Genomic DNA, 22,613 nt, shown 5'->3' with positions numbered 1-22,613 from the left:
TCAAAGATAATTTCATGCAAAAATTATTTTGATAAATATTTATTATTTTATTTGATTATGGTTGAAAAAATTTTGAGTAGTAAGGTATACAATTTTTTACATAATTTTAAAATATGCAATTTTACTTATCAAATGAAAAATTTGAGCAAAATTAGTTGAAAAGTTCCGGAGAAATCGAATTTAAAATAAGTCGTGTATTTAAAATTAATTTCTCAGGAGCTATTCAATCGATTTCACTTAATTTTTTTCATTTTGCCATACATAATTTAAAATTATGTTAGAAATTGTATACCTTACAATTCAAACTTTTTTCGATAATACCTTTAACCCCTTGGGGACGGGTGATTCAGAAAAGCATTCGTACAAAATCAGAATGTAATTAAATAAAAAACGGTAACTTAAATGTAGTCGTTGCTAATTTGACAGACTTACTTTGCTTTTACTTTAATTATTGCTAGTTTAATCATATATATAATCAATGTTAATTCAAAGTATAACTAAATAGTTTTATTTTGAACAAAGTAATGGTGAATTAAATAAATCAAAAAATTATAACTCCGCCCACAAGTAAACAGCTAAAGAATTACTTTGATTACCAGTTTTATCTTTTTACCCTGGTCGATATGGTTTTATACTGGCACGTATTTGTGACAGTCGGCGCGAAAGGGTTAATATTAAAAAATAATAAATATTAATCATATTTCTAATTTTCATTAAACGAATTTCATAATTGTGCATCAAACAGTTTTCAATTCACTTAAAAAGTTCTCTAGATATGGAGAAATAGTATTTAATACGCAAAAAGCAAAATTAACATTAATGGGTCCAAACTTTGGATTGCTCTCTTGACCAAACTATGAGGTCTATATTTCTCAGATTGCGGCTATCCCTTATATTTTTGGGGTCAGAAATCTGAATCCTTCGAAAATAAGGTATGTTTATTCAAAGAAAGTACGTCTTTGTGTCTCATTTCGTAACTTAAAATATCGTCTGCACTAATTAATTTACATATTTGAGGTCACCCCCTTGAACCATTAGGATTGAGTGAACGTGAAGATCCGATGATGAAAATCAAAAGTTTTTCAGGGTGGTTCGTTTTTTTCTTTTTTTTTTCTTTTTTGGATGCACTGTTTAATGAAACAAAAATTAGAACTAAGTTGAAAAGTACCATTTTGAAAAAAAATTCTGTAGCTTTCAGAACAAAACTTTCAGTACTGAATAATACTAAATAACGTAAGATTAATTATTTGCCAATAAATGCAACTAAAAATTTGTTCCCCAAAGTTATTAATTTATGTGTGTCATCAGATAGTGCAACCAATGGAAGTACATCCCCACGATGGATATTTCTTTCGACTTCTTGGTGAACCCAGCCATGGACTGCCTTCACCTAGAATATTTGGTGTTACTCCTGCTACAGGAATAATATACTTGAAGGATGAAGTGACCCTATCCAGAAGCTCTGTCAATCTTTATAAGCTTGAGCTTACCTGGAGAAGTCGCGAGGCTGCGGACAGACAATGCAACGTCTTGATAAGGGTCGTGGATACAGGTAAATGTTCCTTTTTATTTGAAAAAAATTCTTTGTGTTAACTGAGCTTACATTGCAATGCAAAGTGCTCATCGCTCTGCGAAAGAAAGTATAGTTTAGCAGACACTTAATCTTACTCTTGCAAAGATTTAGGTATATCAACCGACGTCTTGTAATATATGCATTAAAATAAATCCATAAGAATCCATCATGCCATGTTGGCCCATCATAAAAATCTATCATGCCATGATGGGAATGCTATGTTGGCCCATTAGAAAAATCCATCATGCCAATGCTATGCTGACCCATCATAAAAAATCCATCATGCCATGATGGGAATGCTATGCTGACCCATCATAAAAATCCATCATGCCATGATGGGAATGCTATGTTGGCCCATTAGAAAAATCCATCATGCCATGATGGGAATGCTATGTTGGCCCATCTTAAAAAATCCATCATGCCATGATGGGAATGCTATGTTGGCCCATCTTAAAAATCCATCATGCCATGATGGGAATGCTATGTTGGCCCATTAGAAAAATCCATAATGACATGATGGGAATGCTATGTTGGCCCAACTTGAAAAGGTGCCAATTCCTACCTTGGGAAGTTGGGAAGGTTTGATGGTCCCATCAAGCTGTATGATGGTTTTTGATGGTAATCCAAGTTGGTAACCATCATATTTATGTTGGTCCATCAATGGAAAACCATCTTGATTTTTGTCTTAGGTAATTGAGTTCTTGGGTTAGGTAAATAAGAGGATCTTTGCTCTTCGCTTTAATCCTCTGAGCTGTAAGGGGAAGTTCGGTAGAAGATGATAAGTTGAGTTGATTTAATATAATAGGAAAGAATGGCATTTTATATGAACTTTTGACGTATTGCTGCTTAGTGGTAAGTAAATTAATTTTGAATCAAATTTACTAACTAAGCATTATGCATTAAGACATAAATTTTGCTACCATAAACCCATGCCATTGCCTACAATACAAATATTGTCCACCAATAGGGGGGCGTTGGCATTTTTGTTTACTCACTGTTCAACACTAGAAAGACGGAAAATTAGTATGAACCTGTATTGCCCAAAAGCAGTCAAAATGACTGAATTGTGAATGGGTAAATAAATTTGTTTAAGATTAATTTTCAACATTTTTTATATTATTTACAGTTATATAACAAGTTATTAGTAAATATTAACAATAAAAAAATTATATGTTGTACAAAAAGTCACAAAATTCTAAGAAATTGTGTTATTATATAGATCATTGTTTTTCTAATTGAAATAAAAAGCAGTCAAAATTAGGCAATCTAGTGTTAATAATACTTAATGCCTAAATGTGTGGTTTTTAGAAGAAAAATGGCTTTTTCTAAGAAATGAATTATTCACTTGCTACCAAGAATGTGTAATTTCATGTTTCGGTTATGGACCCTTTCATCTCCTAAATAATTCTGTTTTATTTTACTTTATTATGGCAATCAAATATAAAAGGGTAATTTCATACAAAATGGAAAGTAACAAAGATGAGAAAATATTTCATAGCTTTTCTGTTCATGTATTGAGTAATTTTTTTCTTCTTATTATTGACTTTTTTTAATAAAGTCACCATTTATTATTTTCTATTTTATCTCTATATGCCGGAGAACATATATAATATTTCATTTTGTAATATTATTTTATTTTAAAAAATTTAGCAGCTTTCATATCTTTATTGATAAGCGCTTATTATTTCACATAATATCTCAAATTTTCGTACAATTGGGTATAATATGAAAAAAACACAACTATTTCGATTTAGTAGGAACAACATATGACGCAATGCTAAACGAATGGAATTTAGTTGTTGTTTATTTAGTTATTGTTATTAGTAGTTGTTGTTATTTGTTTTAGTTGCTGTTGTTTATTTAGTTGTATTTAGTTTTAATAACTTTTCTTTATAATGCAATAAAATCTGGCGAGCAGCTATTTAAACGATCGAACACTTCGTTTGTTTATTTGTGGCTTGAAGTTAGGCTCGCAGAAAATGCCGTTCATGGGTTAAATTTAGTAGGAACAACACAACCTGTGACGTAGGCTATATTATACCCAATTAAATGGAATTTCATACATATTATTGTATTATTTGCTTGGTTGACAAAATCATTTTAAACTAAATTTATTAAGCCACGCATGAAATTTAAAACTGAGAGTTTGCTATTGCTAAAAAAAATTTCTCACACAGAGCAGTAAGTTTCCATCTCTATATTTACGGATAACCACTAAAAGTTTCTTTTAAGTATATTATTTCTAAAAAATATTAAATTTTTATTTTTTCTGTTACAGTAGAGAAACCACCACCTTTTAATTTTCAATTAATCCAAAATAATAAAACTTTCAAATAAATTTTTAGAGTACGTGTAAGTAAAAAAGCCTCAATAATGATCCATTTTTAAACATTTCATAAGTTTGTAAATTGTATTTGCAAGTTATTGTACCAAACTTCAACTAATCGCTTGTTTCTTTTCCTTTTTTTTGTGTTTAGGGGACCCACGGAGCATCTGCGGTATGTATAGAAAAGATGGAGCTTTTCACATTTCATTTTTTGTACTCCTTATAACTATTTAACCTAATTATTTTTCTGTATTTAATACTTCTTATATTTCTTCTTACGTGCATATCATACTTATTTATAGGGATTTTATTTTATTTTGTAACTGTCGTTGAACAGTCGACCCGATTTAGGATTTATGACTGCCAATGTTCAACTCCATAATTTTGTAATTTTGAACCCAATCCAGAAGATAAAGGAACTCCTTAATCAAGTATTGATAGAAATTTGCTTTCGTGGAGGAATTTTTAATGGAATTAACCATCATTTACATGAAATGGAAAACCACGAAAACCTCCCATGGTTAGCCTGGTAGAAAGGGGTTTCTAACCCATGACGCAGCTACCACTAAGTACCTATATTTTGCGTCAGCACTGTAGTCGGTGCGAGCTGGGTTTCACACCCAGCTCGCACCGAATTCCACACCGTGTGGAATTCGTATCGACCAGCCATCGCTGGAATTCAAACCCGATTCACCTCTTTGAGAGGCGAGTGCTCTATCCCTTAAGCCACCTCGGTTCTATTTAACACGTTCACGCCGGGAAAAGTGAAAATACTGGTACGGGAAAAGAGAAAATACTGGTAGAAGAACTATTTCAATATTAGATAATATTCGGGAAGAGTTAATCTATTCTCAACAATAACAATTCACTGTAAGGAAATTTATCACGGCGAAGAAGCAATTCAATATAAAAATTGCATCCGTTAAAAACAATTGGTAGTTATGGATTTTTATTATTCCCGGAAAAAAACTAAAAAATGAATTTTATTTTTTACCAGTTTTTACACCGGTGCGCAGCCAAGATGAGAAAATCTAGCGTGACCCACCGGTGGGTCACCCCGTCGTGAACGTGTTAAAGGAATTGGACAAAATTACGGAAACACTGTTGTACTAACTCCTTGTAAACATTTTTTCTTCTAGCAGAATATTTTTTGGAAGATTTTACATGTAAAAACTGTTGGCACAATTAAAAAGATCGCGCTTGAAGCTTTTACAAATGGTGTCCTTTTTTTTCCACGCAAAACTTGTATCGGCCAAAATAGGCGTATGAAGTTAGCTTTTTTCAATTCCACAATAATTAAAAAATTCTTTCATTTATAAATATTGCAAACCTATAGAGTGACTTCGAAGCTGCTGGTATTAACCTCTTTGGAACGGGTGAGTCATAATCGCAACTGTACAGTATCAAGATTGAAAAAAAAATTAAAAAGTGGTAGCTTAAACGTGGGCATGGCTTGATTAACTTACTTTTGATTTCACTTTAATTCTAACACATTTAATCAATTTAATTTTAAATTGTAACTATGTATTTTTTATGATTAGCTAAGTAGTGGTGAATTAAATAAATTAAATGATTATTACCCTACCCATAATAAACTGCTAAACATATAGTTTGGCTGCCAGTTTTATCTTTTTTACCCTGATTGTCTCAATCTTGAGAATGCATATATAACTCGTCTTCTTCGAAAAGTTTGAAACTAGAAAAAAAATCTCCTCCCCTCAGTTTGGATTGATTTGAATTTCTGTGAGATAAAAAGGATATCATTTCTAAAAGCTCCGAGCACGATCTTTTAAATTGTACCAACAGTTTTATATAGTAAAATCTTCCAAAGCATTTGCTGTTTAAAGAAAAATTATTCACACAAAATTTATATGTGTTTTCAGAATTTTTTTTAACCTTGTATGAATTAGCTCTACGGAAAAGTTCTGCCTGCTAAAGTACACGCCTCATTTGACAATAATGCAACAGTTTCTCTTATAAACGATAAAGGTAGAGTATTTACCCTTTAGTTCAATGGTAATATTATAGCTTAAAGAGAAGCATATATAGCCAAAACAAGCATGAGCATACATGTTCAAACTTGTAACGACAGTACTAAACATGAAAATGGTACTAATAGAAAATGGTGCAACAGCAAGGTCTATTTTATTATTGTTGTTGTTGCTGCAGCTTTGACCGAAGAGTGTATTGCTGCTTTAAATAGTGCAAGAGCCATGCGGGAAGATAACCAAAATAAATATGCTGAGCTCGTCTTTCCCTTCTTAGCTTCTTCTAAATAGAAGTGAATTTCTGTCGGCAATCTTAATGGTTCGAGGACCTCACTTTAAATATGTTAATTAATCGGAAGAGATGATATTTTAAGATGCGTAATAAAGCACAAATCTCTGAATAAGCATATTTATTTTTGAACGTATCTAAATTCGTTTCCTTCAAGATATGGCGGTAGCAATCTGGAAAATATAGTTCCAATAGTTTTGGCAGGAGAGAAGCTCGGCATTTTTTGAGCAGCAGCTACCCTCCACCCGTTAGAACACAAAGCATAAAGAAAATAATGGAAAATAAGTAAAGGTGGAAAACGACACTAGATAAATAGCGGTAGCCGAGAGTAAAACAGTAAATCTAAAGTAACCAACTGAAAATAGAAAATAAATAGAGGTTGAAAATAAAACTTGAAAAACCGCAGAGGTCAAAAGAGGCGAATCAGAGCAAGATACTTTTCCAGGTATTTTCGAAAGGTGGCGAGGAACTTATGCCGTTGACAAGGAATCCGCATTTATATAAAAGAAACAAATTTCATCAGCTTTATTTATTTTCCATTTTTCCCTCGACAACTATTCTGCTTCAAATCTCTTACTTTCCTCATTCACGTTTGGTGAGCCTTGAGAATGGGTACCCAATTTTGAGTGCTCGTAGCATGTCGTCTTTTTCCACTTCGATGTTTTTTAAGCAAGCTTTTATTTTATCAAATGTATCTTTACGCTTCAGTTAATTGGGATAATTCTTTTAAAATGTTTAATTTCTTTTCAAGGAGTAGAACCTGGCCATCATTTTCAGTCTTGTTCTTCGCATGGAACTGCCGAGAACTGCACCTCCAGTTGCGGCAGAGGATCCGTAGATGGATATTGCAAATGGCGTCCACATTCAGCTCCTAGCCTTGTTAGTTCCTATGCTACATGCTCCCCGCATTTGAAAACTTGCCCGGATGGCTTTTGTGACGAGCTAGAGCGCTTGGATCCTCTATTGTGCCCTCAAGACTGCGCTGGTATTATCTGTCAGGATGTATATCTCATTTTATTTCAAATTAATAATTCTAATATTTCATTTTTATTAACTAAATATTATTTACCCTTTGATACAGAGGGAACACCGATGTTCCTTTTATATATTTTTATCTGGCACTCTAATTTAAAACAAAATTATATTTTGGTAAATTTTAATTATAAAAAAAGTCTAATAGTTACTAAAATATCTATTAGATTATATTTGTGCTAAAATAAAAATTCACTTTGGAAAACGTCTGTAGGAAATTCTTTGGAAACATTACAAAACTAATTTGAGATTTAAAATCTACGTTGCATTTGAAAAAGCTTAAGTTGACAACCATGATAGTAACGCATATTAATATATGTGCTTAATTTTTGTAAGAATAGTGGTGATCAAAATCATTTAAAAATTAAGTTTATAAAAGAAAAAATAGTACATATTTACTACCACTTTAAATATGAAAATAAAATCTTCCGGAAGAGTTGGCAGGTATGTAACACCACTTACAGAGATGCCAACTTGCTCCGGATAGCAAATATATATATTTTAAAGTGGTTTATCAATTGTGATTCTTGGTTTAATAAATTCAACTCAGTAGATTTTTATCCACCACTATTTCTAAATAATTCGTAGGCTTATATAATTCACATTTTTTTATTTGCAAAAGCAGAGTGCCGTGTATTCGAAAACGATATTTTTCCTCTATGGGTTCTTACAAGTCGCGAAGAATCAGTTGGCAGTGAAAAGGTCGCGCTGGAACTCTGTGCTGATCGTAGTAGTGTTGGAGTTTTCAATTGGAGATTGATGTTTTCCGAAGCTTTTTCATGAAGTCAGTTGGTTAATAACTAGGTTTTAGCGAGAGTAATGTTACTAAAGAAAAGCCACGTTTAAGTTTCTATTTCGAATTTTTATTATTTTCTGAATATAATTTTTTTGTTGGATAATAAGCGAACATCCATGAATTTATAGTTAGATGTTAAAAATCTCCCTCCTTATTTCAGGATTACCAAAAAACAGGTAAGCCACTTTTCCTCTTTACCTTTTGGGGGCCATCTGGTCAAAATGACCAATCTCCTAGACTACCAGTGGTGCTCCAAGGAGCCCATAGAAGATATTTTGGCTCATGCTAAAAACAACGGCTCAGCAGACTTTTGGTTTAATATTGAAGCAAAAGAAAAATCTAGTGCTATACCTCAGACCTCACCAGTACGCCTTAAAGCAGACCTAAATGCTTCTGTACCGATAAAAAAATTAAAAGTATTAGATTCCAAAAAAGCGGGTCGCTCCTTATTCAATGTGACGACTTAGAAACTGCAAAATACATCTTAAAGATAAAAACAATCCTAGAGATTCCTGTAGCAGCTAAATGCCTTCTAGAATGCATTTCCTCCAAATTCATTCTCAGGAACTTTCCTGTTGAAATTCGGTTTCGGACATTAGTCGGGAGTTCAATTTTGAAAACAAGACACAAGCTCTAGAAATTCGTCGGTTCTTAAAACAAGGGAAACCGACAACCACAATCCTTTTCAATATCTTAGGTACTGTTGTCCCTGAGAAAATACGTCTCTGGTATCAATACTATGAGACTAAACTCTTCCAAGATAGCGTTACCCTATGCAAAAACTGCTGGAGTTTCGGCCACCCCGATAAATACTGTAAATCCCCAACCAGATGCCACAACTGTGGAGGCCTTTCTTCCGAACATCAGGGCCCGTGTACTAGGGTCCAGTGCTGCAGAAATTGTAACGGCAACCATAATCCAATTCAGCGTGATTGTCCTGCATTTTTAAATTTTGAGAAACTAATGAGAATTAAGTCTACCCATCATGTTCCGATGAGTGAAGCTAGAAGAATAGCTTATTTGAAAAAGCCCTCATACGCAGAAATAACTCAGTCTGTGCCAGGAGAATACATTACCCGAGCAGAGCTAAAATCGGAACTTAACAAGTTCGCGGGTTCCATGCAACAGCTAGTCGAGAATACCTGCGCAAAACAAGTTTCTATACTGGCAGCCCAAATTGAGAATTTGACTGCTTCCATAAATAATATTCTTATCCCCGCGATAACTAACATCCAACGAAGCACCACTGCCCAGGGTGCAATCACAGAAACAAAAATCTCAACCTACTCGTCCGACTTCTCTCCAGAACGGGCAAAAAAGAAGAAGAAATCGAACTCACCCCCAACTTATGTGCAATTCACTACAAATCCTCTCCTAACAGCTGATCACCCTATAGTCCAAGATCTGCCTATGCCTATGGACAACTCCTTATCAATGCCTCTAATACCGTTGAACAACGATGAGGATGAATTATCTCTTGTGCCTTAAGAAAAGGTTTTAATTTAAAAAAAAAACTCTTTTCTTACTACATACATACTCTGTCCCAGGCGTTTAGAAAAACTTTAAAAAAAAACAACTTTTATTTTTATTTCTTATAAACTATGTCAATTCCGATATTTAATATAGTGCAATGGAATGCTCGCAGTCTTAGAAATAAACGCTACTGGCTGAGTCAAAACATCTTTTCGGAAGCCGATATTATCGCAATTCAGGAAACCTTCCTTCAAAGCGATGATCAAATTAACTTTAAAAATAAAATTACTCTCCGACAAGATCGTGACCCCCCTAACCATAGAGGTGGTGGCACCCTCTTAGCTATTTCAAAACATATCCCATTTCAAAGAATTTATTTCCATAATCTCCCCCCTTCCCGAATTGAGACCCTCGGTGTAAAAATTCAAGTTAATAATAGACAAATCACGGTAGTTAATATCTATTCACCAGACGGTAATTACTCCTCACAATGGTTGGAAAATTTCCTTCCCAATATTGAGAAACCCTTCATCATCGTCGGAGATTTTAACGTAAGACACCGAGCCCTCGGCTCTGCCTCTTGCTCCCAAACTGCTGATATCTTTCTCGACTGGATCCTAACAAATAATATTACTATTTTGAATACAAATACTCCCACCCACTTTGGCGGCCCACATCATCAACAGTCATTATTAGATCTTACCCTAGTTTCCCCTGAACTTTTCCCGAAATCTTCTTTCTCTGTCTTCCCAGACCCTTTTGATAGTGACCATTTTCCAATTATTACCAAAGTTAAATTCTCCTTAAACAACCCTAACATACCACGCCCGTACCTCCATTTGCAAAACGCACAAAATGAAATCACTCAAGCTCTGTCAAATAACAACTTCAACGCAAAGAACATAGAAGATACTTGCAATTCCGTAGTCAAAGATAATACCCGATTTACAAAATTTTCCCCGCATCCCACGACTCCGTGGTGGGATAAAAAATGCGCGCTTCTGCTAGGTCAAAAGCGCAAATTTTTGCGTAAGGCTAAAAAACAAGTCTCATCCTCATTTTGGCTTAAATACAAACACTACTCCGCTCAACTCCGCCAATACATTAAAATCAGAAAAAGAATCTATTGGGACAAAATTTGTTCCAATTTAGGTTCCTCAAAAAACATTTTTAAAATCTTAAAAAGTATCTCAACTCGAAATTCCTCTGCTCCCTCCGAAAACCTGATTTTAACCCACCAAGCGACAGCTATCACCTGCCCACTCGCCCAAGCGAACCTTTTTGGGGAGCACCTTTTTCATGCTCAAAGCCCCTGTCCAATCCCTTTCTCATTCTGGGGTACAGGCTACAGCCACTTGGATACCCCTTTCTCGTCTACCGAACTGGAAGCAGCCATTCGTCGAACAAAGAACACGGCACCCGGGCCAGACCGCATTCCGGCTATTCTCATTAAATTTATTCACTCCCGTTATCCAACTAAGCTCCTTAACTTCTTTAATGTCGTTCAAGATACAGCGCAACCCCCGAGTTCATGGACCCAAGCAAAAATCATTCCGATCTTAAAACCAGGAAAAAAACCATCAGAAATTCTCAGCTACAGGCCGATTACTCTCACCTCTACTTTCGCCAAGGTATACGAACGTATGCTTCTACAAAGGCTCCTTAATTTTAGCCTTCAACAAAATATCTTCCCCCCATCCCACACTGGCTTCCTCCCTTTTCGTGACTGTAATACAACTCACTCAATACTCTACCATGACATACGAGAAGCACGTGAACGGAGAAAATTTATTGTTTGTGTTGCACTCGATCTAGTCTCGGCATACGACAACGTATGGATTGATGGTCTCCTCACCAAACTCCTCTCGGCCGGCATTTCTGGAAAAACAGCGCTTTTCTTACAAAACTTTCTCGCCAATAGAACCTTCTACATCTCTTGGCGCAACACCCGGTCTAAAGATTTCCAGCAACCCCAGGGCCTCCCGCAGGGCAGTGTCCTCTCTCCCCTTCTTTTTATGTTTTACCTTAAAGATATTCACAAACACCTTCCCAATGGAGTTCAAATTCTTGTGTTCGCTGATGACATCTACATTTATTATGCTGCGAAGTCCTTTGACAGGGTTATTGCTAAACTTCAAGATGCCCTCACCACCATTCAAACTTGGTGCACAGAGTGGAAAATGGCTATTTCACCTTCAAAAAGTGCAACTATTAACTTCTCTAATAAACGTCTCTCACCTACGATTCAGTTAAAAATTTTTAACGAACGAATTCCACAAGTTAATTCCATCAAAATTCTCGGAATCCATTACACTGAAAACATTTCTTTCCCCCATCATTTTCAATACCTAAAAAAGAAATGTTTAAAAAAAATTAATGCACTCCGCTGCATCTCTAGTACTCAGTGGGGGTCTCGAATCTTCCACCTCATTCAGATTGTAAATGCCACAATCAGAAGTGTCTTAGAGTATGGCAGCCCAATCCTCTTTTCTGCGCCAAAATCACATCTCCGAGTAATTGAAACAATCTACAACTCTAGCCTCCGTGCAGCAACGGGCCTCCCACGATGGACTCCTATTCATATCCTCCACAAAGAAGCCGGCACTACCCCAATATCACACAGACTTGTTTTAGCAGCTAAAAAATTCTACCTCCGTCACTGTTCCCTTGGCTCTCACTCCCCAATAAATCGCCTTTTGCATAAATTCCATTTTACTAGACTTAAAAAGGAACCCCACCTTTTCCTTAAGTTTCAGAACATCTTCAACCAAAAAGGCATAAGTAAATTCAATATCATCCCCTTCCACATTCCAGTTTTCCTCACAGATCTCCCGAACCTCTGTCTTTATGTACACGATCTTCCATTTCAAACTACGAAAAATCCCAACGAAATCCTCCCTCTCTATCAGGAAACCCTCCACACCCTTTGGAAAGATTCTGTCATCCTGGCTACCGATGCCTCGAAATCCAATACGAACACAGGTATTTCGGCTATTAACTCAAGGAACAACATGTCTTATATCTCTCAAATCCATCATATTAACTCAGTTTTCACCGGAGAAGTTTTAGCGATTTGGTTAGCAGTCACAAAATTCACTACCGAGTATCTAGATTACGTTATTTTATCGGACAGTAAGTCCGCAATCACTGCCCTCATCTCGGCTACCCATAAATCCTCTCACAGCATCCTCCTCCTCCAAAACAAGATCGTTTCAGCATGTGCAAAAGTGAAATCAATTACGATCGCTTGGACACCAGCACACGTTGGCATCCCCCCCCCAATGAAACTGCCGATAATCTGGCCAAACACGCCACCAATGCCCCTCGAGCCATCCCTTTTATCTCACCTGAAGACTTGTCATATTCAGCAGTTTTAGACTCAAACCGCGAACTCAATAACCTCCGGACTAACTCAAAATACCACAAGCGTTTCCCCTTTGATCACCCAGTTAATAAAACTTCCCTCAATCAACTCCCAAACCGAAAATATGATATCTTAATCTCGCGTCTCCGAAGCAACACAATCCAACTTAACGCAATATATGCAAAAATAGGGCTCGTTGACTCCCCTTTATGCGACCACTGTCAACAACCAGAATCTGCTATCCACCTCCTCTTTGAATGCAAAAAGTTTGAACATCAGCGACAAGCGCTGCGCGCTTCAATCGGAGTTTTCCCACTCTCCCTTCACCGTCTTCTTAGTTACGACCAATATGATAATCTTCTTAAAAACTTAGTGGATTTTTTAATTTCAACTAAGCGTTTCTAGTCTCCAGTTTTCAAATCCCTTAATTAAATGCAGTTACAAATCTTTAAGTTATTGGCTTAAGCTTCTCTGAGCGCCTGGGAAAAAGAGTTTTTGTTTATTTATTAAGAATTTTGTTTTGATGAACGTGTTTCTCCAAAAGTGTTGGAACCACCAAACGTTAGTTTCTTTTTTATTTTATCAAAGCAACCTCTCCAAAAATGTTTTGGAAAAAATATTTAATTTTCATCTGCACAGTAAATTTACTTCGCTTCTTCAAGAACACTCTCTTCATATCATCGTCATCATCTTCACCACCAACAACTCAACTCACAAAAGATACACCTTACAGCAAGGGGGATAAAAGCGAGTAGCACAGATCCCCCCCCCCACATCATCATCAACATCAACATATTTGCAAAATTAACTTAGTTATCTAACGTTTTTGTAAACATTTCGACGTGTCCGGAGCAGTTGGCATCTCTGCACTTAGAAAGCAATGTAATTATATACAAAAAAAAATTTAAATATGAGATATATGTTTATGAAATATTCTTGTATTTTATTTTTCAATACTCGAACTAAGCACCTGAAACCTTCAAAATCTGACATTCTGCGTTTGTTCTTTCTGTTATTGCTTATCGGCAACAGTTGTATATCGCTTGCTTCATTTGAGATATCGGATAACGGATCGAAGTATTGTCGGTACATTCCTATTTATTATTGATGTGATGTTTGCATATTTACTCAAAATTTTGTCTAAATTACGATCGCGTCAAATTGACGCATATCCGTAGAGATTGGTATACCACAAAGAGAATTTCAATATTTCAACGCTTTTGAAGAAAATAGACTTCAATATATATTTGCCTCGATCAATGGATAAAAGTCATTACAAGAGATAAAATAAAAATACAAACGGGTTTTGTAATTTTCCTTATAAAATTCGAAATGCGTCAAAATGACGCGTCCCGTAAACCTAGTGTTAACGATTTTACAAGAATTGATTAGTGAATAATTATTACTCGTAGTAATTAGCTAAGCAAATTAAAAACTAAGCAAATCTTCATGCGTCAAATTTGTAACGTAGATATTAGCATGGAAAAAGCTCACTATGTGCTATGTCCGGTTTTATTAAAGCTTATTTCAAGCTACAATTATTTCTTTAAACAAGCATTTTGAGCTACTCCTTTTTTTTTTTAAACGAACATATCAAGTTGTGTTAATTTTTGTAAACACATTTCTTGAGCTCTATTGATTTTTTTTTAACGTGCGTTTTAAGCAATGCCCTGCGTTCGTTGTTTTTAAAACATTTACCATAAACTAGTGCCCAAATTAAAAGCTCTCAAACGATATACGTTATCAGTAAAAATAATCATGCAAAGTCTAGCGAAATTTTCTAGTTCCCTTCTGTAGTACTATTTTATTTTATTTTGTTTTATTTTATTATTATTTTTATTATTTGTCAATGTGTTTAGAAAACATCCGTGGCGAAGCTGTTCGTGGCTCATCAGGAAGAGGTATTGGGAAGTCTGCAGCACCCTGCACTTGCTCCGGACCTAACTCCTGCATTTGTCTACGCCCATATCCAGTCAAGAGGAAGCACAAACCCTCATTCAAGGAAGAATTAAAAACTTCCAATGAGACGCACATTAAGTCATTCCCCATTGGAAGTCAAGACGGTAAATTTCAATTCTTACTACTTATTTCTTAAAAGTTTTTATCAAAAGTGTGAGATACTGATACGTCATCAATGCATCCTGCCTGCTTCATTTCCAGGGTCAGAAAGAACTTCAACGAGGCTTAAACATATTAGAAAAAGCTTACGAAAACGAAACAAATAACGATATTTGAAACATTAGTGATCACCACTACATATCTTTTTAAAAATTATATAAATTTATTCAAACGTTTGTATTTATAAAGAATAATTGCGTAAGAAATAACATCAAGAGAATGCTAGTTTCGACTAGTAGATAAAATAATACACAACGCATTTTAACAATTTGGTTCAAAACTAAACTGTTACATTTTGCAACGTTTACACTTCGAAAGACAATTTGAGTAGCTGAGCCCAAGCCTCCACACGGTTTTTATAGGCAGTTTGATCAGACCACTATGAAGATAATCCAGTTTTTGAAGGAGTCATTTAACACGTTTACGCCGTGGTGACCCACCGGTGGGTCACGCTAGATTGTCTCATCGGGCGGCGCATCGGAGTAAAAACTGGTAACAATAAATTTCATTTTTTAGTTTTTTTCCGGCAATAATAAAAATCCATAACTACCAATTGTTTTTAACGGATGCAATTTGTATAGTGAATTGCTTGATAAATTTCCTTACAGTGAATCGTTATTGTTGAGAATAGATTAACTCCTCCAGAATATTATCTGATATTGAAAAAGTTCTTCTACCAGTATTTTTTCTTTTCCGTCCCGCTTTCAAGCGAAACACTCGACGTGAGCGTGCTAATAAAAAATCTAGTTAAAATAAGAAAGTGGTAGCAAATATATAGCTAAAAATTTGTTTAATTTATGAATATGATTGGTTTATCTTATTTACTTGTCAACCACTACAGATTCTCTGAAATATATATGTGATTCTTTGGAAATATGACAATTCGGAGCTAAAAACTTCTTCAAATTTAAAGTCTTCAAAATAATCTAAATTTTTTTTGTATACTTCTTTAGTTACATTTATTAATATCTTACAGACAGCAGTGTAGTTTATTGGCGTTTGCTCAAGAAAAAAAATAAACTAGAAATTCACCAAAACTTGAATGCCAGGAAAATGACATATTAGCTTAGAAGCTTATAAAACAGTCATTTTAAGTTAATATAAGTAACTCAACTTAAGCCTTTATGTTAGATGGATCATAAATTGCTTAAATCAATTCTTTTTATCCACTGTAGAAAGAATCAAACAAATTTTTGTTGCTGATATGTACAGAATAAAATTGTGTATAATAATCTATCATTAAAGAAATAAATAACTTTGATTACACTCAAGCATATTACAATTATACATAAACTTGGTATTAGGTTTAGCTTGCTTTATTTAAACAACTGGGTGCCTAGGCCATGCAACGGCCCCTAACCCATCCATCTTAAAAATATTATTACAGTTAATATAACATTTTGATTTATGTAACAGTGTGGTAACATAAAAATAACCATGATTAGAAATTTGTACAACTTGATCGATGATTTACATAAATGGAATTAGGTTACTTACTTTATTTATAAAAAATTGGGCACCTGGGCCGCGCAGCGACCCCTATCCCAGGCATCTAGAAATTTACATAAGTTTAAAGTGATAACATTTTGAATTTAGCAGCCAATGTGGTTGCTAAAAATGGTATTAGGTTAATATTTGCTTTCCCCCTTTACAATATACAATTTAAGAAGTTTTCTGGTGACACGTCAATGTCCTGGCATTCATAAGCCAGGAAAATGACAGCCAGGATAACGACAAATTTGCTATTTTATAGCATTTAACTTTAATTTAACATTTAATTTAACTTTAATTTAACATGGCCTAAGACGTTTACATTCCGTAGAAAACAACAGGATTTCTTGAAATAACTCAGATAAATATATGTAGTTTATGTTATTAATGATTTCAAGAAGACGGGAAAATGACAACATAAAAACCTACTCACCTTGAACAAAATTTTTGAAATAGATTTTGAACCAGAAATTTGGTTCTTTATTCATGGCTAGGACTGGGCGATATTAGAAATTATATATCGTGATATATCGTCAGTTTTGCATCGCGATATAGCGATGTATCGCGATATAGTATTTTTGAATTTCATTTACTTTAAGGCACAGAAAGTCAGATTTCTATCAAGGCTTCATACGCATATTGATTTAAATCAATTTATAAATTTGAAAATATATATGTTTTGCTAAAGAAAGATATTAAATAAATTGACTAAGATGTACAAATCTTACTTAAAATATTTATTGAAAAAATGTGTGTAGATACAGAATGAAATATTTGCACTTCTTTATCGTTTATAAGGTATAAGCAGTCTTAATTTAAGTTAACCCCTAAAACAGCCTTAATGAAAAAAAAATATTGTTATTAAACAAAAGCTGATTTTAAAATTTCAAAAGATATTTTAATTAAAATAAAAGTTAGATTGACTAAAAGCCGAAGTTTAAAATTAAAAATGTTCGAATTTTAAAGTAAAAAGTAAACATAAGAATTGTAATAGTTTCTTAAAATTTTCGTTCTCTGAAAGATTTCTCAGTTTAAAAATAAAAAGGGAATTTTATAAAGATATCTAGCTGAAATTATTGAAAGAAAATTTAAAAAATTAAAAAAAAAGTTTGTTAAGAAATTCATTATACACTTAAAACAAAGTGTTAAAAATATTTTTTTTTTTAAAAAAAGAAACTTTTTTTAACAAATCAATATTTGCTTGTACTATTATGCGTAAATAATTACAGAATTATTAAGTTCGATCGTAATGTTCAAATTCTTAATGAAGTAAACACAAGTTTTGTTATATTTTCTAAAAATGATCATGCAAATAACAAAAGATTTCTTAGTTTAAAAATAAAAAAATAAATAAAAGTGAAATTTATCAATATATTTACCTAACAGCATAGGAACAAAATTTAAAAAATAAGTTCGTTAAAAAATTATTTATATGCTTAAAACAAAGAGCTAAATAAATTTTAGAAAAAAAATGCTTCTTAAACACTATTTTTATTATTATTTCATATAAATAATTAAATTAAATTAAATAATGAACGAACGAAAAACAAAGTAAGGCAAAGTTTCTTAATTAAATTCTTAAAAATAAAAACAAAAGAATTGTGATATTCGGTAATATATTTAGCTAATTAACTAATAATATAAAACGAAAATTAAAAAAAAATAATGATTTTACTCTCTAATAAAACGAAGTAGTAATTGATAAAAAAAAAAAAAAAGAAATGAATAAATTTCGCAAGCTTTTCAAATTCTTTTGAACAAATAAAGTTTATTGACTTATGTCCAAAAAATAAGTTTTGTTTTAACTTTATTTCTAAAAATAAAAACAACTCAAGATTTATAAATTTAAAATCAGTAATAGAAGCCCATTAAATTATTAGAAGTTTTATCCGAAAGGTTTTTAATAAATTAAAAGAAAGTAAAAAAATAACCTAACAAATTTATTTACTTTGTAATTTAATTCCTTATGGGTGCCTTAAATTAGATTTCCGATAATTTTCACATTTAAAAATATAAAAAAAGTTTTGTCCGAAAATAAATAAAAAACTTACCTAATTAATGAAGAAACTTTTCTTTATAAATTCTTTTCAATAATAGATTGCGTTCAGAACAAGGTTACGACGGCGATCACGAAGTTAATCCCATTGAAAATAATCTACAAGAAACGATTTCAAATCGCGAAGGTGCGAAAACGAACATGTCATATAACGATATAAGGTCTCAAAAGTGATTCTGATTCTACCGCTCACCAGTCAAGGCCGTCTCAACATAACGAAACAATATCGTCTTCCACAGCGCGAGTTGGCATCGGAACGTAAGAGAAAGTCCTTGCGTGTATCGCTATATCGCTATATCGTTATATCGTCTTCTTCACCCGACGGCTTAAATCAGATTTCTGATGCATCGCTTGGAATGAAAGTTGCTGTATCGGTTTGCCGATATAGGCGTTAAATCGATATGTCGCGATATATCGATTTATAGCCCAGTCCTATTCATGGCATGTTCAGATGGGATGGTACCTAATCAATCTATTAACATAAGATATTGATTGCTGGCTCTATCTATTTTGGTTATAAATCACTAAATAAAAGTAGCCAGTAAAATGACAGATTTTCATGTGACAAACAAATTATTGACAGAAAAAATTATTTTAAACGTATCTTCTAGAAATGCTTACAACGGTTGAGGTTAAAAAAAATTTGATATTGAAAAATTTATGCGAAGTTTTAAAGCAAGTTATTACTGGAAATATTGTTTGTGACATGCCAGAAACATGACATTTTGATATTCAATTAAATTTTTTAGCTATACAAAACGGTCAATGCTAGTGCAAAGTCATTTTAGAATGCTAACAGAAATGCTATTTATTAATTTTCTTTAAAACAAAGTTCTTTTAGTAGTATAGTATTAGATCTTGGAGCGAGGGACTGTGAATTGTCATATTTCGTGAGAATCATCCATGTATGATAAATTTCTCTTTATTACTTTTAAAATAGAAATTGAGTTCATGCGCTCAACTGGTTCACTTTTTAAATAGTCAGCGCAGACTACTTTCAAAATACAGTGTGGAGGCTTTCTGGTGTAGGAGGTGATGACTGACCGGGACTTAATTATTGCTCCACTCACTTAACCAATTGTTTTTCAGAGAATTCTGCTACATATTTTTTTAATATTCTATGCTTAAATTTTTTTATTGCGATATCTCTGTTGAGATCCTATACTCTTTGTGAATAGACGTTGAAAGGCATACCTGACAATTTTTAATCATTATGGGGGTGATTTTCCCCAATGGTAGTAAAAGTAAAATTGAATTACAATGATAGGCAGAAATATGTTCTTTTTATGACTAAAAAGTTCAAGCACTCAGCCATCTGATGAATTGAACTAAATTTATTACTTGGGCAACTCGTGCCGCTTTCGTCCTTTTCCCCATTCATCATGAAAATACAAGTAATATGCAAAAAAAAATTGGTCATTTTAAAAAGAAAGAAAAAGTAGAAAAGAGGCGGGGCAGTTATCGCCATACAATATTACATATATAGTAATAAATAATAAAAAGTGTTCTTGATCTTTAAAGTTTCTAATGAATACAAGTTATTTGAGGAATGTCTCTATGTCCATTATATATCATGTAGTTGCCTAGGAGGAGAAATAGGGATTATAGTGTGATATATAGAAGTGATGTATAGAAGTGAGGGACAGATGTTAGTTACATATTTTGGAGCTTAGAAAAGGAGGCGTCACTGCAGTAGAAAGCAGCTATGGGTCTCTTAGAGATGTCTTCTCTCAGATTTTCTAAGAGAAAAATTTCATTGCAGTTAACAGCCTCTCACTTGGATGCCTTAACAAAAAATTTTGAATTTAATTTGGCAATATATATTGATCGATCGAATCAATATTTTAATTTCTTTTATTGAGGTCTTCATTAATTTCTTTGTTACGAACAAACCATTGAGCCTTGTTGAATTTCCGTAGAATTTTGCTTTCAATCCGAATTTGGCATGAGTTTAATGACACCATTTATTAAAGCTTCAAGCATGATCTTTCAAATTGTGCCAATAATTTTGCTATATAAAATCTTCCAAAACAATTTTCTGTCCAAAAGAAAGATTGTTTACATAGAGTTAGTATAGAAGTATTCACATTATTTTATCCTGCACCAGTAGAAATTTCACTACATTGTTTCATTCTTTATTCTAGATTGGACAGACTGTGGAACTGGGTGCAAATCTATGATTGTCATAGTTTCCCTTATAGTGAGCGGACTTATAGCCTTTGCTGGATTTCTATTGTATCGTCGTATCATGAATAAATCAAAGGCAGATGGTTACCCAACTATCACAACGCCTCTTAATCCTTTGGCTCAGTCCAACGAGTTTCATGTGCAAGATTCTCACCCACTTATGAGGACAAGGGTACTGACATAAATATATGTTTTATTATATAATTTTAGCGTATAAATTGGTTAGAACTATTAAACCCCCTTCAGTAAGAGTTTTTAGATATTTAAACTATAGGTTTCTTTTCCTTTGCACATAGTATGCTATTAGGGAACGAGAACAACATTGGCTGATATGCCCGAGCAATATTAAGAGCCCAATCGCTCATGTATTTTTTATGCTTACTTAACTTGTTGTTAAATACCTATCTGCAAACAACACTATCAATTTGGTGTAAAAATATGATCTTTAAAATAGTGCAATTGTGCAACCATATCACAATATTCCTTCAAAGCACTTTCTGTCGATTTATTTCATGGCCTCCTAAAAATATAATAATAGCTTATTTATTCTCATTCACTGACAAGGTAACATTTTGCGGTGTTTAAGAGAAATTTCTTTTCATATACTCGTCCCTTCCTTATGTGTATATATATATATATATATATATATATATATATATATATATATATATATATATAGATAGATAGATAGATAGATAGATAGATAGATAGATAGATAGATAGATATAGATATATATAAATACTTGTCTGCTCCTTTGAGAGTAGTACTTAAAGAACATATGACTTTGTAACTTATCGCATCCTTAACTAAAATGCATTACTTCCTTCGTACTACCACGCTTAATGTACCAAAGAAGTGGAGACACTTAGTATTCCCTCGAATGAATTTTTGAAAAATGTTGGTTCATTTTTTAGCATTAAATTGCGTAAAAAATGTAGCTTGAAGGGAAAAACGAATCTGTTTCAAGCTACAGTAAGTAGATTAGAAGTCAGCGATACAAAAGTAACTAAGGTCTGTAAATACTCTTGGTTTACAAAAACAAATTGTTATTAATCAAAATTTCCCTTAAACATTTCAAAGCATTTCTTTGTAAATTTTTCTCACTTACTTTATTCCTTTTATCTGTTTGGAATGAAAAATTCGATTATTAAACCACATAATTCCAGAAGTTATAATTTTTTCTCACAGGAAGCCAATCTGGAATTTCCAAGAAGTAAATTAACGTTAGAAGAAGTAATTGGTGAAGGAGAGTTCGGAAAAGTAGTGAAAGGAAAAGCTGAAGGAATAACTGAGGATACAAGTCAAACAGTTGTGGCAGTTAAGATGCTTAAAGGTGACGATGCATATTTTTGATTCCCGCATTGCAATATAATGGTTTCACTATTATCAGAATTGTCAACTTTCTTCACTTTGTAGGAAAATGTTTTTTAGTTGCAGCTAAGTTTAAATCTTAGTATTTGTTTCTTGGTTTAGTAAGTTTCATCCCGAGTGATTTTGCCCACCACTCTACATATAAATAATTAAAACAATATTAGAGATGTCACTTTGTTAGTCTTAAATCCAGTGAGAATTATTGAGAATATTAACCAAGGATTCTTCAAAAAAGAAACAACAGCGCTCCTGATGTTGGATGTGGCCAAAGCCTTTGACCGAGTCTGGCATCAGGGCCTCATATACAAGCTCATAAATTTCAATATCCCCAAAGAACTAATACTACTAATTAATAATTAGCTGACAAACAGAACCTTTCATATTAAGATCAATACAGTATTTTCTTCCGCTAGAAGCATTAAAGCAGGAGTTCCGTAAGGTTCAATTCTTGGCCCTGTGCTCTACCTAATTTATTCAGCGGACTTTCCAAATTTTAATAATATGAGAAACATCACCTCAGCCAACGCCTCCTATAACTGAAAACCTCC

The 22,613-nt window shown here is 33.4% G+C and overlaps 1 protein-coding gene across 1 annotated transcript in view; it reads left to right on the top strand.

Annotated features, from left to right (window-relative positions):
• LOC107447239 (proto-oncogene tyrosine-protein kinase receptor Ret) overlaps positions 1 to 22,613 on the top strand; it is a 77,195-nt gene that overhangs the window by 24,457 nt on the left and 30,125 nt on the right. The window contains exons 8-13 of the mRNA XM_087163710.1: positions 1,309 to 1,552; positions 4,051 to 4,071; positions 6,928 to 7,161; positions 14,701 to 14,904; positions 20,651 to 20,865; positions 21,883 to 22,027. Of these exons, the coding sequence (XP_087019836.1) occupies positions 1,309 to 1,552; positions 4,051 to 4,071; positions 6,928 to 7,161; positions 14,701 to 14,904; positions 20,651 to 20,865; positions 21,883 to 22,027 (1,063 nt within the window). The remainder of the gene's footprint in view (positions 1 to 1,308; positions 1,553 to 4,050; positions 4,072 to 6,927; positions 7,162 to 14,700; positions 14,905 to 20,650; positions 20,866 to 21,882; positions 22,028 to 22,613) is intronic.

This window comes from Parasteatoda tepidariorum, chromosome 5 (genome assembly GCF_982258835.1).
Source record: "Parasteatoda tepidariorum strain Cologne lab strain chromosome 5, Ptep-v5.0, whole genome shotgun sequence".
NCBI lineage: Eukaryota > Metazoa > Arthropoda > Arachnida > Araneae > Theridiidae > Parasteatoda > Parasteatoda tepidariorum.
Note: the sequence above shows the minus strand (reverse complement) of the source record. Positions and strands in the feature narration are given on the sequence as shown.